This window comes from Tupaia chinensis, unplaced genomic scaffold (assembly GCF_000334495.1).
Source record: "Tupaia chinensis unplaced genomic scaffold, TupChi_1.0 Scaffold000354_1, whole genome shotgun sequence".
NCBI lineage: Eukaryota > Metazoa > Chordata > Mammalia > Scandentia > Tupaiidae > Tupaia > Tupaia belangeri.
Genome location: NW_006159849.1, coordinates 8,372,486 through 8,389,680, shown reverse-complemented (window position 1 = coordinate 8,389,680; position 17,195 = coordinate 8,372,486). Strand labels below are relative to the sequence as shown.

General features: G+C 38.4%; 1 protein-coding gene across 1 annotated transcript in view; it reads right to left on the bottom strand.

The window, feature by feature from the left end:
* Window positions 1–4,532: 4,532 nt before the first annotated feature.
* The window catches only part of MAMDC2 (MAM domain containing 2), a 221,395-nt gene continuing 208,732 nt past the window's right edge, over window positions 4,533–17,195 (bottom strand). The window contains exons 12-14 of the mRNA XM_006152470.2: window positions 13,857–14,116; window positions 5,587–5,671; window positions 4,533–5,444 (exon numbers count right to left, since the gene is read on the bottom strand). Coding sequence (XP_006152532.1) covers window positions 5,380–5,444; window positions 5,587–5,671; window positions 13,857–14,116 — 410 coding nt within the window. The 3' untranslated portion in view covers window positions 4,533–5,379. The remainder of the gene's footprint in view (window positions 5,445–5,586; window positions 5,672–13,856; window positions 14,117–17,195) is intronic.

Here is a 17,195-nt window from a genome sequence, read left to right as displayed (position 1 = left end):
TTTCCCTTTGTTTTTGTCATTATGGTTAATTAATGGAAGATAGCGGTTCTGGCCAAAAGGCTATCCCTTATGATTTTTGAAACCCATGTACATGTTTGTATTAAATTACATTCTTTTACTGATCATATGCTTATTTAATCAAGAAATACCTGTTGACAAGTTGGGGTACAAAACTAAGTAAGTGGCTATTCTTGAGAAGATGGACATAGAAACAAGATAAATTGTAAGTTTTGCTAGGAACATATAGCACAAAAGATCCATTAACAGTGACTGAAGTTTGAACCGGCAGATGGCATAATAGTTATGTGGCTGGACTCCCAGTAGAAAACCACTGTTTGAATCCCAGACCTGGTGGCTTAAAACACACTGGGTACGTGTGTGTGTGTGTGTGTGTGTGTGTGTGTGCCCAAAATTCTGAGAGGAGAATGGAGAAGAGACTGTGGTGTGGCCATAACTTCTGGGGATTGATTCTTGCTTTCTATCTCTTTCTCTCTCCCTCTCTCTCTCTCTCTCTGTCTGTCTCTCTGGTCAGCACATGTGCCCTATACCAAAAACTCTCTTAAAAAAACAGAACAACAAAAACAGCAACAAACAATGGCTGAAGTAGAAAGACCAAGGAGGAAAGCATTGCCCAGTTGCTGGTTATAATGAATCTTACACTGCTCATAATGAAGATGGGATATCCCCACAGTGCAGTGGATAAGTACTGTGTAAAGAAAGCCAGGTCCTAAATGTCCAACCAGGGTTCGTGTAGCAGTTTGCATGCCAGGTATATGTGTGTGTACCCAGGATCCTGATGGGACAGAGACATGGAGAAAAACAATTGCATCCTGACCAAGCCACGATTGGGAGTTCTCTCTCTCTCTCTTTTTCTGTGTCTCCCTCTCCCTCTCGGTCTCTTTATCCCTCTCTTTCTCTTGAACACCTGCCCTCTGGCATTAAATAGCAACAGCAAAAAAGAATGATTAAATGACAAGAGTATATGGTGCTTTATCCTTAAGATGGCACTCTAAACTCACAGTTCTTTTATATTAAAAAGAATACAAAACAATGACTGGGATTTACCTGAACTTTCACTGAAACCTCATAAACTGAGTTTTGTTATACACAAAACACTGAGTGCGTGTATGTACTATTCTCATTTAATCTTTACAATAACTTAAAGAAAGTAGAGACAAGGATTTGCTCCATTTTGCAGTCTAGGAAAAACAGACTGAGAGGATATAAGTGTTTTCTATCAGTTACATAGGTTTTAAGTGGCAGAGCCAGGATGTAATTGACAGAATCCAGGAACTTTGCACTTAATCACTGTGCTGTATTACTTCCTTATAGTAATCCACATGTCGAAACTGCACCAACATTGCATCACCAGTTATGGAAATACCAATTTTTTTTTTTTTCTAGTTCAGGTTAAATTGTAGGGGAATAAATTTCTCTGCCCGGGAATGAGAAGTCAAAACCCAGGGACAGAAGATGTCAAGACACCAGGGATACTGCATTAGTGGGTCTCTGTTGGCTCTCCCTACCTGCTCCCTGTCCCCTCCAACTACAGCCAGGTGGCTGCCCTAGCCCTCCCTGGTCAGATGCCCCTCCTAGGGCCTCCCATCTAACCCTGGACATATGATCATATCACACTTAGCACTCCGAACTGTGTTGACTGGTTTTTATCTCTACTTTCTCACTAATCTGTGAGCATCTTTGTAACCTCTATGTTTGTTATAATGCCTGCAGCATAGACTTCTCAAGACATCTTTGCTAAATCTTTTTTTCCATATTAAACCAGACCCTTCCTTGGAGGCACTGTTTTCTTAGTTTCCTATCCTTCAGTCTCTTCTATACATAACAAATTTCCACCCCAGATAACAATTATAGGAGAGAGATAATTTGTGTGTAAGAAAGCAATTTCTATTTGAAATACTTGTATGTTTAGGTGCTACTGAGAATTGGAATGAATGCAACATTAGGCTTAAATTGTTAAGCAGTACCCATTAACTAGTATTCTCTCCCTTAGGTATTTTTAAACCTGAGAAAACTATACTGTGCTTACTATCTTTTCATATTTTCATCCAGGTGAAATATTATTAAAATGAATGCCAAGGGCAACCTGGAAAGGAAAGAGAAGCTTCAAAAAATTGAATTCTGCAAAAGAAGCACTAACAAGGAAAGGTGAGTTAATCAGCTCATTTTCCACCTCTTCTTTTCTCTTGAATGTGTATAAACTTCATGTTGTTTCTTAGCAACAACTGGTAATAATTACCTCCTTCCTTTCTGCCCTAAGTCAATACCTAGTACGCCAACACCTCCCGCACTGGTTCACTCCCCAATTATCAAAGCTGGATCCCAAGTAGTATTATCGGTTTGACAAACTTCAGGACAATTTTGGTTGTCAATAAAGCCTCTTGAAAGATGGAAGCATAGAACCTTTGACCAAATTTTAAATCAGTTTTGGGGATAGAGTTGGTAGGAGAGCTGGCATGTTCAACAGGCAGTCTTGTAAGGATTAGAACACAGGTTTGGCAGTAAAATAGACTCAGGTTAAACTCAGGCTCTACACTAGCTACTGAACTTGGACAAATATAATTTCCCTATTTACAAAACGGAAATACTACTAGGATCAACGCAATGGGCTGTTGTTGGAAATAAACAAGCAAATTCATGTAAAGCACATTGAACAATGTCTGAAAATAGTTAAGCATTTAAAACTACTAGCTATGATTATAATTATGGATTTATGTCACCAGCAAGGAGTTCAGTGAATGGCTTCACTCATTCACCACATACTATAAACATTGCCAGATGCACCGTGTTACGTCCTAGAGACACAATCGTCATTTCTTGATTTAGCAAATATGACTATATCTCTGAACAAGACTAATGCTCTAAGGGTACTATATTGTCTAGTATGGAGTTGAATTGATTAACAACTTGAAATCTTTCTTCCTCAACATTTTCAACTCTGTTTAGGGATTTCCCCATTTGGGTAAATAGTCATTATGAATAAAAAGAAATTGATCCTTAAGATTTCACTTTATTTTTAAATGTTTAACTTTTGCCATAAATCTCAGGATATTTATTTTGTCTAGCTAAGTATTAGTATTTTTTTCTTTACAAATAATGTGACATTTGAGAGGTACATGCTTTGAACACTATAATTCATGAGGCTTAATATTCTGGAATGGGAAGACATCCCAGCTCCATGAGAACAATGGACTTTTGGCCACACGAAGCAGTTAAGTGGTATGGGCTTTAGGGTCAAAGGGACCTAACTTGAAAGTTCTTCTATGTAACATCTGCAAAATCTTAAGTAATGTCTTCACTCTTCTGAGACTCAGTTTTCTTTCCTGTGAGAAGGGTTAATAATAAAATTATAAAATAAAATTTATTTATTCATTCAATAGGCTTTTTTGTTTTTGGTGAGCATTTATTATATACAAGACATTTTCTGGGTACTGAAGCAGCAAGAATCCTGGTCCTTACAATGTTTGCATTTTAATGAGATGAAATTGAGGGGAAAATTGAGATTGTTTATATGAAATAAATACTCTTTAAAAGTTAATTATGGTAGTCAACAGATAGTGTGTTGGACTCCCACATGGCTGACCACAGTTCAAGTCCAGGACATGTTGGCTTAAAACTCATACTGGAGGACCAGCAGATGGTTTAATGGTTACATCCCTGAACTCCCACATAGTCCGCTACAGTTTGAATTCCAGACCTGGTGACTTAAAACTCATGTTAGGTGCATGTGTGTGCATGCCCAAAGTCCCAAGAGGAGAATGGAGGAGAGGGGATTGCCATGTGGCCAATCCCCCTGGGGGTGATTTCTCACTTTCCATCTCTCTGTTTCTCTGGTGAGTGCACATACCCTATAGCAAAAATCTCTCTTAAAACAAAACAAACCTCATGCTGGCATGTGTATGTGTGCGTGCCCAGGATCCTGGGAGGAGAATGGATTACACCATTGCCATCTCCCTGCTGGGCGGGACGATCTCTCACTTTCCCTCATTGTCTTTATCTCTCTGGTGATTGTACACATCCTAAGGCAAAAACCTGTGAAAAAAATTAATTATGGGGCCAGGTGGTGGCACAGTGGCAGTGAACTGGACTTACATTGGGAAGGCCCTGGGTTCATGTCCTGGGACATTCCTGAGCACACTAGATATGCATGCATGCTTATGATCTGGGTTGTCTGGGACTGTGGGTAGATTGCAGTGTAAAGACCTTGTTGGGGGTGACTTTATCACTGTCTGTCTCTTTCTTAGAAGAAATAAAATTTAAAAAAATATTGTACCAATATACACAGTGCTTCTATTATTAATAAAAAGCCTAAAGAAGCATTTCACTGTGGCAGAGGATGGAGTCAAAATAAAATCTGTAGTTACATAGTGAACATATTCGGATAAAGACAAATAATGGAGAAATGAATGAATTGCTAGTGGAAAGATTTTCAAATTATCTTTATTAGAAAATTTTCTAACAGCTGTTTGGCTATACAAACATATATATATACTTTCCTAAACAAGTAAATAATAAGCAATAGTTTGGTATATCTGCATGAATTCATAATACCAAAATCATTACCAAAACATTTATTATAAAAATCAGTAAAATCATTTATCAAGTTTATAAAAGTTGTTGGGTATGTGTACATAAACATTTTCAAGCTTACTTTTATGAAAAAGAGTGCAATTTTTATCTATGTGCTTATAGTGACTTTCAAAGGTAGTTCAAAGGGGGGAAAAAGAAGGTAGCATTGCCTTGTTATATAGCATTAATTAATACTGACTTACCCTGGGACATTTATGAAAGATCCTTTGTTATCACATATGGTGAAAATATTAAACATTAATACTCTGCTTCTATGAATAAAACATAGAAAACATTTCTCAGAATGACTTGTTACCATGGAAAACTGCATTCATTCTGCAGATATTACTGGCACCCCATTTATTCACTTTAAAAATATTTATGATACTTGAAATTCAAAAGGACTCCGTCAAGATCTATTGTCCTCCCAGTACATTCACTGAATGCAGATTTAAGTGAGCACATCTCATTTTGATTATGCCCTTTATTTGAGAACTTTAAAATGACTATAATATAGTACATTTGTATTTTTAACAGGTAACAACATTAACGTGAATGATCTATGCAAAACCTGTGGCCTGTACTCCTAGTAACAGTTGTCATATGCAAAAAGAAAAAAAAAAAAAAGCCCTGAGTCAGTATTTTCGGCAAAAGTAATAAAGAAGAGTGCTCTGAAGTCATTTTATGACTTATGAAATGATTAAGACTGTCCAATATTCATTTGTCTTGTTTTCATTTTGATTGAAGAGAGAGGTATGGCTTTTATTTAGTTCATCCAATTCAGATAATTTCTTAATACTCAATTTCATTTAAGTCCTCAGAGTATCCTGATGATTGTTGAGTTATATCTTCCATTTCTGTCCAGGAAAACAAATAGACAATAATAGTTTTCTCTATTTATATCATAGAAAAAATATTTAATTTGCATTCATATAGTTTGCAACTATACTACAAAATCTGTTTTCTATTAAGCCTATATAATTGGAAAAATGATATTACCTGCACAAGGGCCTGCCTGAAATTTAACATCATCAATGGCTATGTCACTTCTTATTGACAATCCACGAATGGCTTCAAAAATGATCTGAAAAATAATAAAGTTTGAATTTAGAAATAGAATCATTCTGATAAAACAGTGCTCATCAGGGCAGATTCAGGCTTTGTATGTCTGGAGGCTTAGGCCTTTTCCTGGGGCTCCCTTTAAGGAAAAGGATACGCAATTACAAATTCAAATTTAGATTCTAAAGGAAATATTTATTTGGCATTTAAAGAAATTCACAATAAATGACTGGTGTCTTGAAGATTCAGGTCCCTTTCTTTTGAGATCTCTTTGGGTAATTTCCTAAGAATGCTGACCTAGAAATGCTTCCTAGTGGTGATCTGGCTTCCCCTCCCTACCTGGAATACTCTATTCTCAGTGTCTCCCATTGGGTCTATGAAAGTAAGGGGCCTAGTAGCTTAAATTTCCTTAGGTTTTCCATAAATCCACCTTTGATACTGGTAATTAGGTGGAAGACTTTAATATGACTGATAATACTGAAGTACAAACAGAAAAGCATAATAGTTAAATCTCTGAAGATAATGGTTCATTTCTCATGTTAAATATCATAACATTAAAAATGCAGATCAGGGACAAAAGGGAATCAGTTTCATGACTTTAGATTCTGAGAACAAAAGTAACTGATCAAATATTCTGCTTTTAGGAAAAATACATTATCAGCTCTAAGGCTGTCCCAACAATGATTAATAAATAACAATACACTAGGGAGGCTCATGGGTAATGAAAATTGTCCATAAGACACATTTGCTCTACTCATTTTATGAGCAAACAATTCCCCATTGAACTAGTTTATGATTTATATTAAATAAAAAAAAATCTCTTAAACTAATTTCACTTAAATCCCCCAAATTAAATCAAAGAATATAAATTAAATAATTAATAAGTTTATGAAATTATCTTGAAATAAATTATTCAAACTGTAAAGACAGAAATGTGGCAAAATAGTGTTAATAAAAATTCTGAGGACACAACCTGTGATGGGTAATTTTAGGTGTCAATTTATTTGGCTTAAAAATACCCAAGCGGGGAGCGGCCAGCAGATGATGTAGTGGTTATGTAGCTGGATTCCCACTGGCCAACCGCATTTTGAGTCTCGAACCCAGTGATACAAAACTCACACCAGGGACCAGCAGTTAGCATAATGGCTATGTCGCTGGACTCCCATGTAGTCGACTGCAGTTCGCGTCCCGGACCTGGTGGCTTAAACCTCACGCCGGGCATGTGTGCATGCGTGCCCAAGATCCCGAGAGGAGAATGGAGGAGAAGGGATTGCGGCATGACCATCCCCCTGGGGGGTGATTTCTCACTTTCTAGCTCTCTGTCTGTCTCTGTTTGTCTGGCAAGCACACGCGCCCTATAGCAAAAACCTCTCCAAAAAAGAACCTCACACCAGGGGTGTGTGCCCAAAATTCCAAGAGGAGAATAGAGGAGAAGAGATTGCAGTGTGGCCATCCCTGCTGGGGAGTGATTTCTCACTTTCTGTCTCTCTGTCTCAGTTTCTCCAGTGGGTATAGCAAAAATCTCTCAAAAAACAGGATACACAGGGAATGAACACTATCCAGTCCATTGAGGACCTGGATTGAACAAAGGAGCAAATTCATTCTCTGAAGCTGGGATACATATCTTTTCCTAACCTTACATTAGAACTTCAGGTTCTCTGAATTTCAGATTCCAATACTTGCCCCGCAGGGTCTACAAATACACCATTGGCTCCCCTAGTTCTCAGGCCTTCAGGCTGAGACCTAGCTACCCTATCAGATTCTCTGGTTCTCCAGTTTACAGATGGCATATCATGAGATTTTTCAACTGCCATCATCACATGAGCCAATTTCCATAATAAATCCACTCTCATTTATCTATGTATAAATCTATATCTATAATATCTCCAGCTGGTTCTATTTCTCTGGAGAACTCTGATTAATACACAACACATCTGGACTAGCAGATGGCATAATGGTTATATTGCTGGACTCCCACATAGCTCACCACTGTTCAAGTCCCAGGCCCAGCAGCTTAAAACTCATCCCAGGTGTGTGTGTGTGCATGCCCAAAATCGTGAGAGGAGAATGGAGAAGGGACTGCAGTGTGGCCATCCCCCCTGGGGGATGATTTCTCACTTTCTGTCTTTGTCTCAATTGCATCCTCCGTATAGCAAAAATCTCTCTTAAGAAAAAAAAAAATATACACACACACACACACACACACACACACACACACAACAAATAGGAGTTCAAATATAATAAATGTCAAGAAGTGGAGAAAAAAATGTTCTTACACATCTAAATAACCTTTTGGTTTTCTGAACAACAATGAAGTCTATTTTTTTGACAGCCAAGTTTGTAGTGGAAAGTATAATAGACTAATTACCTGATGGAATTACATTCTTAATAGTCTGTGGTTTGGCCAAATGATTGATTTCATGCAATCTTCTCTGAATTTCCTTAATACTTTATTAAGCACTATGTAGCATCATGTTTTCCCCCTCATAGATATGCAGTAGCATCCCTTCCTTATATCCATTGACAAAATTGAGTTGCCTTACCTTTGTATTTTTTTTTTTTTAGAGGTTTTTGTCACAGGGCATATGTGCTTGTCAGAGAGAGACAAAGACAAAGACAATGAGAGGGAAAGTGAGAAATTGCTTCCCTCCCCAGGGAGCACAGCCATGCCACAATTCTTTCTCCTCCATTCTCTTGCTGGGATCTTGGGCATGCACACACATGTGCCCAGCATGATTTTTGGGACACCAGGTCTGGGACTCAAACTGTGGTCAACAATGTGGGAGTCCAGTGACATAACTACTATGTCATCTGCTGGTCCCTTATCTTTGTACTTTTTTTTTTTTTTAAGAGATTTTTGCTCTAGGGCGCATGCGCTCACTGGAAAGACAGACAGACAGAGAGACAGAAAACGAGAAATCACCCCCCAGGGGGGATGGCCACACCGCAATCCCTTCTCCTCCATTCTCCTCTCTGGATCTTGGGCATACACGCACATGTGCCTGGTGTGAGTTTAAGCCACCAGGTCTGGGACTCAACCGTGGTCGACTACATGGGAATCCAGCGACATAGCCATTACACTAACTGCTGGACCCTTATCATTGTACTTTTGAACTTACCAAATCTATCCTGTAGTAGCTGCTGAAGTAATGTTTATTTATAGAATAAACACAATAAATGCAGAATTAAATAAGATAATACATGTCTTTGGCTACAAAACTATGTGCCAAAGCACTCAGGATACCCAAGTGCATTTATAGGGGTGCTGTGGAATACTTTGAAATTTCCAGGGAAACAGTACGATTCAATAACTAGTGGATACCATATAAATTTCTGGTTCAAGATAAAAGTTTCAACACCAGATTGACCTATATGTCTTTTAATAACATCATATCTTTATAGAGTTGGGGGTTTTGGTAGCGGTTTTAATTAAAAGCACTATGTAAAAATTAATACAGAACATTCATTGAGGGTGGTATATCAAATCCAATTCCAAGGTTTGAGAAGTTGTGTAGTACCCAATAGGTATATACATTCTACTAATAAATAATTTCAATTATTTAAGAATTAGATTTAAAAGATTATTTTTGATGAATTATTAATTAATCTAAATTAATAATTTTTTTCAAATTGCAACTAAGGACAGAATTTTTTTCAATTATTTATTTAATTTTACTTGTTCATTCATTTATTTTTAATTTGACCAGCGAGAGATACACCAGAGAGAGAGAGAGAGAGAGAGAGAGAGAGAAAGTGAGAAAGCAAGTCACCAGGTCCGGTATTCGAATTGCGGTCGGCCATGTGGGAGTGTCCAGCGCCTTAACCACCATGCCACCTGCTGGTCCCCCCGAATTTTTTTTTTTTTTTTAGAGATTTTTGCTAAAGGATGCATGTGCTTACTGGACAGATGGAGAGAGATAAAGAGACAGAAAGTGAGAAATTAGCCCCTGGGAGGATGGCCACACCACAACCCCTCTCCATTCTCCTCTCAGTATCTTGGGCACCCATATACATGCCCCTGGCTTGAGTTTTTTTTTTTTTTTAAATTATTTATGAATTATTTTATTTAACTTATTTTTTTTAATTTTAATTTGACTAGAGAGGGACAGATTGGGGGGTGGGGAGTGAGAAAGTAAGTTACCACGTCCAGAACTTGAACCATAGTCAGCTATGTGGGAGTCCAGGGCATTTAACCACCATGCCACCTGCTGGCCCTGACTGTAATGAGTTTTAAGCTCTGAGACTCAAACTGCAGTTGATTACGCGGGAGTCCAGTGATGTAACCATTTCGCCATCTGCTGGTCCCAAGGACAGAAATACTTCTTAAATTGTTTGGACCCAACTACTTAATAAATAGAACTGTTAGATAACTCTGTTGGTCTAGGGGAACCAGGAAAAAAAGAAATCACTGAGACTAAGGGAATCATGAACAAGAAAATTTGGAGACATGGCATCTTAGCTGAATATGCAACACATAGGAATTCCTAGTAAATGTTAGGTGACATAATTTGTCTAACGTTTTGCTTCATTGGCATCAAAATCTAGGAAACCAATGAGGAAAACACTGAAAATCAGAGAAGGAGGAATAATTAGGGAATCTAAAGGAAATAAAATGATTTTGTGTTTTTGATCAATAATGAGCCAGGTTCTACTCAGCACTTTAATTAATCCCTTAGAAAGGAGCATGACTGAAATTTTTGCCATTTGATGTATTTCTCCAGTAAGGGTAATCTGATTATTGGAATGTCTTTGAGAGGCCACTCACATGTTTTCCCATAAGACCAGTTTCACATGTCAGCAGTACTACCATGCTATTAAAAAACATCTACACTAGCCCATCCCCACTGATGTACACATTTACGTCTCTAGCCTACATTTTCCTCCCTAATCTATAGTCTCATATTCTACTGCTGCATGACACACCAACTTGGATTCTAACAGACAATATAAAACTTAGCATGTTCAATAAAACACCTTTTGCACATACTGCCGACTCTTGTGATCTGCTCCTACTAGTCTTCCTCATCTCCTTTGTGGGGTACATATGATGTTTTGATATTTGAATATAATATGAAATGATTAAATAAAGCTGACATGTCCATTACCTCCATTACTTATCATTTTATGCAGTGAGACATTTGAAATGCACTCTCTTATTTTGAAATGTGCAATATATTATTATTGGTTATATTCTCTCTGCTGTGCAGTAAATCTCAAAACTTATGCCTCCTGAATCTGTATAGCCTTTGACCAATAACTCCCCATTTCTCTCTCCACCCTGCCTCCCCAGACTCTGGTAACCATCATTGTACTCTCTACTTCATGAGTTCAACCTGACTTATTCCTCTTTATAACACTAAAAAACTAACAACTAAAGTAATGTTTACAAAATAATTCTTAGTAATCTTTCTAGCTTTGCTTTAGAAGGCTTTAATATGGCATTCTAAAGATAATGACCCCAAAGGAATGAGGGTATTTGAAATATCTGTGGTAGGAGGCCATCTTTAAAGATATAGCTTTGGGAACCAGTCTGATCTAGGTTTGAGTTCTCACCCAGAGAGTTCTCACTGCTTGTATATTTATATTCTCTGTGTGTAAATTAGAGCTAGAAGAAGTTGAAAGAACTCGTGTACATCTCTTAGCACTGTAAAAGAATGGCATGTAGGAGAGGGATGATCTATGCGTACATAAGTGGGTCTGCATTTTATTAGACATTGGGCTTTTTTGGAGCAACTAGTTCGGCCTGGTTTCTCTGTGGTCACTTAGGATTCCTGAGGGGGATCACTAAGTCTAGAGAAGAAGATTCATGTGTCCATCGTAAGCCAAAGGGGACAGTCTGGAGGCTTCCTTCCATACTCTGAGCTGAAAATCTTGAGGGCTATTCCACACATTTTGAACTTAGACACTCTCAAATGCCAGATGCCTCACAACTCAGTATTCACAAAACGTTTCAAAGAATCAGCTTTTCAGCAAGCCTAGTGTGTGCAAGGCCCTGTGCCCAACCCCAGGGCTTAGATGCTGAGAAGTTGACTGCTCCCCAGAACTCAAATCTTGGAGCATTTGTGCATGGGCATCACGTGGGAGTTAAAAAAATATCAGTGCTCAGGTGCCGCTTCTAAAGATTCAGATTCATTTAGTCTACCTCGAGATTCCGAGTCATTAGTATGCCTCAGAATCATTTGGAGGACTTATTAAAACAGATTTCTGAGGCCAGAAATCCCTAGATTTGTGATTTGGTAGTTTGAGATGGAACCAAAGAATTTGCATTTCTGGTGAATTTGCATTTTGGATATTGCTAGTATCTGGACCACACTTTGAGAACTATTTGAATATGCTAAAATATGAGTGCTCTAATAGCCTAACAAAATTAATCCATCATCTCAGAATGATGATCAATTATATAACTAAGTTCCTCAGCGATCCACTTTCCTTTTGTAAACAGACACTAAATCACTATCAAAGTCATTCTTGAGGCCATCTGTTATTCTTTACTGACTTTTTAGAGAGTTTATCCATGTTGAGATAATGCGACCTTCTTGGATACTGACACATCTTCCCTCTGTCATTTGTTCTTTAATTCTGCAGCATCCTGAATGGTGCTGCAACCCTGTCACCTGAGCTTCTGCACTTTCTTCCCATCTAGATCGATGGAAAATTATTTTCTGGACCAGCTGGTGGCATGGTAGTGAATGATCCCACATGGCCAACTGTTCAAGTCCTGGATCCTGTGGCTTGAAAAATACACTGAGCACAAAACCCCCACAAGGAGAAATAGAGAGGAGACTGTGGGGTGACTATCCCCCATGGGGGTGGGGGAAGTTGTGCTTCTCACTGTCTTCCTCTCTGTCTCTGTCAAGCACACAGGCCCTCTAGCAAAATAAAATAGAAAAAATAAAAAATAAAATTTTAATTATTTTTGGTTGTGGATGGTGCAAAATAGAACCCTTATTTTGGATGCCTCTTGCAAAGATTTGGGCTTAGACAGTCAGCCAAAGAAAGGTTAAAGCTGAGAAGTGCTGCTGGTCTAGGAGGTTTATCAGAAGCAAGGAGGAGGAGGAAGCTGAGTTTCTAATTAGAAGTCATGTTTGAGAATTCTACAGAGCAAGCTTATGAATAGTCAGGAATTGGAAGGTTCTCTCTCCAGAGCTTTCTGGACTCTTGGCTCAGGCTAGGCAGGTGATGTAGGTAGCTGTTAGAAGGCAGCTGGTGCTCTCTAGAATATATTGACTGTTCAGTCCTACCTATTAGAATTTTGAAAAGGTTCTTTCCTATACTGTCCAGATTCTCTTCTGATCAAGATAATCTAGGAAGGAGGTCTTTTTTCTTTTTTTTTTTTTTTAGTTTTTTCCCCCCCATAGGGCATGTGGGCTTGCCAGAGAGAGAAAGAGAGAGAGAGAGAGAGATGGTGAGAGGGAAAGTGAGAGATCACCTCCCAGGGGGATGGCCATGCCACAATCCCTTCTCCTCCATTCTCCTGGGATCTTGGGCACACAGGCACATGTGCCCAGCGTGATTTACAAGCTACCCGGTCTGGGCGTCAAACCGCAGTCAGCTATGTGGGAGTCCAGTGATGTAACTGCTATGCTATCTGCTGGTCCCAGGGTCAGGGTGTCTTTTTTAGCACATGAGAGAGGATCTAGGAGAAGATCCAGGACCTGGGACCAAGACTCACAGTTTCTTATGGTTTTACACAACAATGAGGGCAAAGGCTTTAAAAAAAAATCTTACTTTAAACCACAGACATTTTTAAAAACAGGCTTAAAACAAGAGCTAGTATATGTATGCAGATAATGATGAATAAAAGATTCAGCTGCAGCAACCAATTAGAAAATTCCATATTTAGAAGAAAAGGAGACTTTTGGAGGTTTGCAGGACACCTATAATGCACAAGACAAAAATAAATACTTTCATCATTGAACAATTAAAAAATCATTTTCTGCATGGTACCCAACGCTTTTTCTCACTGTCTAGTTTCCTATTCACTATTTAGATTTAATCAATATATAGGCTGATTATGTTTAATCTTAAATTAATCCTGCCTTTATTGATGTCCCAGAAAAGGAACAAAGTATTCTTTTTAGTAGCCACATACCCTATAGCAAAAACTTCTCAAAAAAAAAAAAAAAAAAAAGAAAAAGAAAAGAAAAGAAAAATAGAACATCAGAAGCGTATACACTTCTTTTCCAAGGCCTGATTTGTGTCTTGCTCACCTGGTGTTGCCTCTCACAGCTGTATTCAATCAGTGCTTGTAGCCAGGAAATACTCTGTTCACCTCTTCTTCTCCATAAGAGGAACTCTTCATTGTCTTTTTCCTTTTTCAAGTAAACACTCAGCAGACCAGTCCCTGCTCCATACATGTGGTAGAAAAAGCTCAAGCAGTGTTTTCTGGGAATTCCTCGCAGAGGTCTGGACAAGAGCTGTGCTTTTTGTCCATATACCATATGGGAGGCCTCAATATACATGTAGTATCCTTGAGAGGAATAGAAAAGCAGTTCTTGTTAAAAAGGATGCTAATTATATATTTTTTCATAGTTAGTGTTCCTGGAAACATTGATGATGACTTCAGTACTGAGAAAGGAGTTTGTAATTTATAATCCAAGGAGAATAAACATACTACAAAGATTAGATCTATTTTTTTAAACAATTTTTGCCATAGGGCATGTGTACTTGCTGGAGAGAGACAGAGAGAGGGAAAGTGAGAAATCACCCCCCAAGCTAATATGCTCATGCTGCAGTCCCTTCTCCATTCTCCTCTTGGTATTTTGGAACACACGCACATGCATCTGGTATGATTTTCAAGCCACCAGGTCCAGGACTCCAACTGTGGTCAGCCACGTGGGAATATAGTACCTTAACTACCACATCACCTGCTGGCCCCTTAAAATTATTTTTAATTTAACAATTTATAATTCACTTTAATATAAAGGATATAATTAACATCAGAATTTCCCTTATTAATTCATGGACAATATTCTGAAGCTTCTAGATGTGAGTTGAAAAGAAGAGAGCCTGGATTCTGTAATCAGGTACATGTGGATATAAGTCTTAGCTGATATGTGTTGTCTGTGTGATTCTGATGTAATGAATTATCATTTCTGAATCTATATTCACTATTTTAAAATAAGGGTTGATAGGGTTTGTCCCATGGCTTAGTGGTTAAGGGAGTTGGATCCTATATGACCGACTGCATGGTCCATATCCTGACCCTTCTGGCTTGAAAAATGTTGGGCACTTGTGCGTGTGTGCCCCAAATCTCAACAGGACAGAGAAACTGAGGCCCATTTATAAAAAGGCCCTGAACTCTACATTAGTAATTAATGTTTGATCATTTGATGAAAAGTTTGATCTCTTCTAGAGAAAAAAAAAAACTTGCATTTTCTAGATCTCTATTAGAAAAAAATGCTTGCAGGCAACTTTATTGCCTTGTTTGGTGTTATGTTTGTGTTTGGACTGTATGTTTCTGTGCTCCCCAAATTCATACACTGAAGCTCTAACCCCAAAGTAATAGTATTTGGAGGACCAGTCCTGTAGCCTAGTGGTTAGGGGAATCACAATAATGACTACAATTAGAATCCCTGGCAGCTGGAGCAACATGCAAAGTACATACATCTGCAAGTTCTAAGTCCAAACAGGACAGAGAAATGGAGAAGAGATTGTGGTGTGACCATGCCAAACCGTAATTAGGGGTACTTTCTCTCCCCACCCCTTTCTCTCTTTCTCTCTACTGAACACAAACACCCTCTGGCAATGAACAAATAAATAATATTTGGAGATGGAGACTTTGGAAGATAAGTATGGTTAGATGAGGTTGTGAGGATGGAGCCCTTATGATGGAGTTAGTGCCCTTATAAGAAGAGGTACCAGAGAGCTTGTTTTCTCTCTCTGCATGCACACACACTAAAGAAAGACCACATGAGGATACAGTGACATGGGGGCTGTCTGTAAGCCAGGAAGAGCGCAATATCAGGAAACAAATTAGCTGGCACCTCGATCTTGGGCTTCTCAGTTTCTATAACTGTGAGAAATAAATTTCTGCTATTTAAGCCACCTAGTCTATTTTATTTTATCATGGTACCCCAAGCAATCTAAAACAATCAGCAAAATAATCTTTAATAAAGGTCATGTTCTCTTGTTATTTTATGCAGAAATTAATGACCAAATCAAGGGATAAAAGAAAGTGATCCCAAATAACACATGCAAATGAAATGGTTTCTAGGACATCTTTCTTTATAGTTTGAAATTTAATCAGTGAATTCTAATCATTTCCCTAAATACAGTGATTGAGATGTCACAACCAAAATTGGTTGTAAGTCTCGTCTGTGCTCCTTCAAGATATTCCTTCCTTCTTTTCTCCATATTTTCATAAACACAGATCTGAGGAGTCTTACAGGCTCATTCAAATGGTGGGAGAGGGACCAGCAGATGGCGTATGGTTATGTTGTTGGACTTCTATTTAGTTGACTGTAGTTCACATCTCAGACCCGGAGACTTAAAACTCACGCCAATCATGTATGCATGTATGCCTAAGATTCTGAGAGGAGAATGGAGGAAAAGAGATGGTGGTGTGGCCATCCCCTCTGGGGATCCCCCCTGGCTTTCTGTCTCTGTCTATCTGGCAAGTGCATATGCCCTATAGCAAAAATCTTTAAAAAATAAATAAATTAAAAAAATAAAATGGAGTGAGAAAGTGTTATTAGTTCTATCAAAATGTGTGCACTGTGCAATCCCTTCTTCCTGTATTTTACTCACTGAAGTTTACACCCTGCAGAATTGAGCTATCAGAAGCAGGAGTGTGGCCTCCATTTAAATAAGCACACCCTAAGGAATGATGCTATCCCAGAGAAGTAGAATCAGGGCAGAGTTCTGTGTCTGTCACTTCAGATTGCCTGGGTTACCAAAGCCTACACTAGTCATGGACCCCTGGATGCAATAAGTAGAAAGTAGAACATCCTTCTGTTACTCTAAATAGACTACATAAATTGAAGTTTTGATCAAAAGTCAATTTTAATTTGAAAACTATTTTGTTTAAATAAGAAACTGATATCGTGGCAGCATCTTTGACCTGGCATGTCACATGTAACATCCAATCAGTTTCAACTTTTCATTTCAAAATGGCATGCTCAAGTTCATGTCTTGAGCCATTGTATTGGGATTAAGAACATGCAAACTTGATCCAATTATGGTATCAAAAGATGGGGCTTGGGAAAGAGATTAGTGATTGGGTGGTTAGGGTGGGGCTCCCATGACTGGATCTTGCTGGGTTTATAAGGAGGGGGAATGAAAGGCAGACAAGGAACACAGACCATGTTCTTTCATTATGTATCCACCATTCTCTGCACTTCTGTTGGCCCTGTAAGTAGCCTAATGAAAACTTCTTGTTTTAGACTTTCCAACCACTAGAATTGTGCATCAGATAAACCTCTATTCTTTATAAATCACCCAGTCGCAGGTATTTCTGTAAACAGTCTAAGACAGCATAGCTGCTATTTTCCCTGTGATATGCTTTAAAATGTTATGAAAAAAATTTGTCAGTGTTTGTGGTGTGCTCA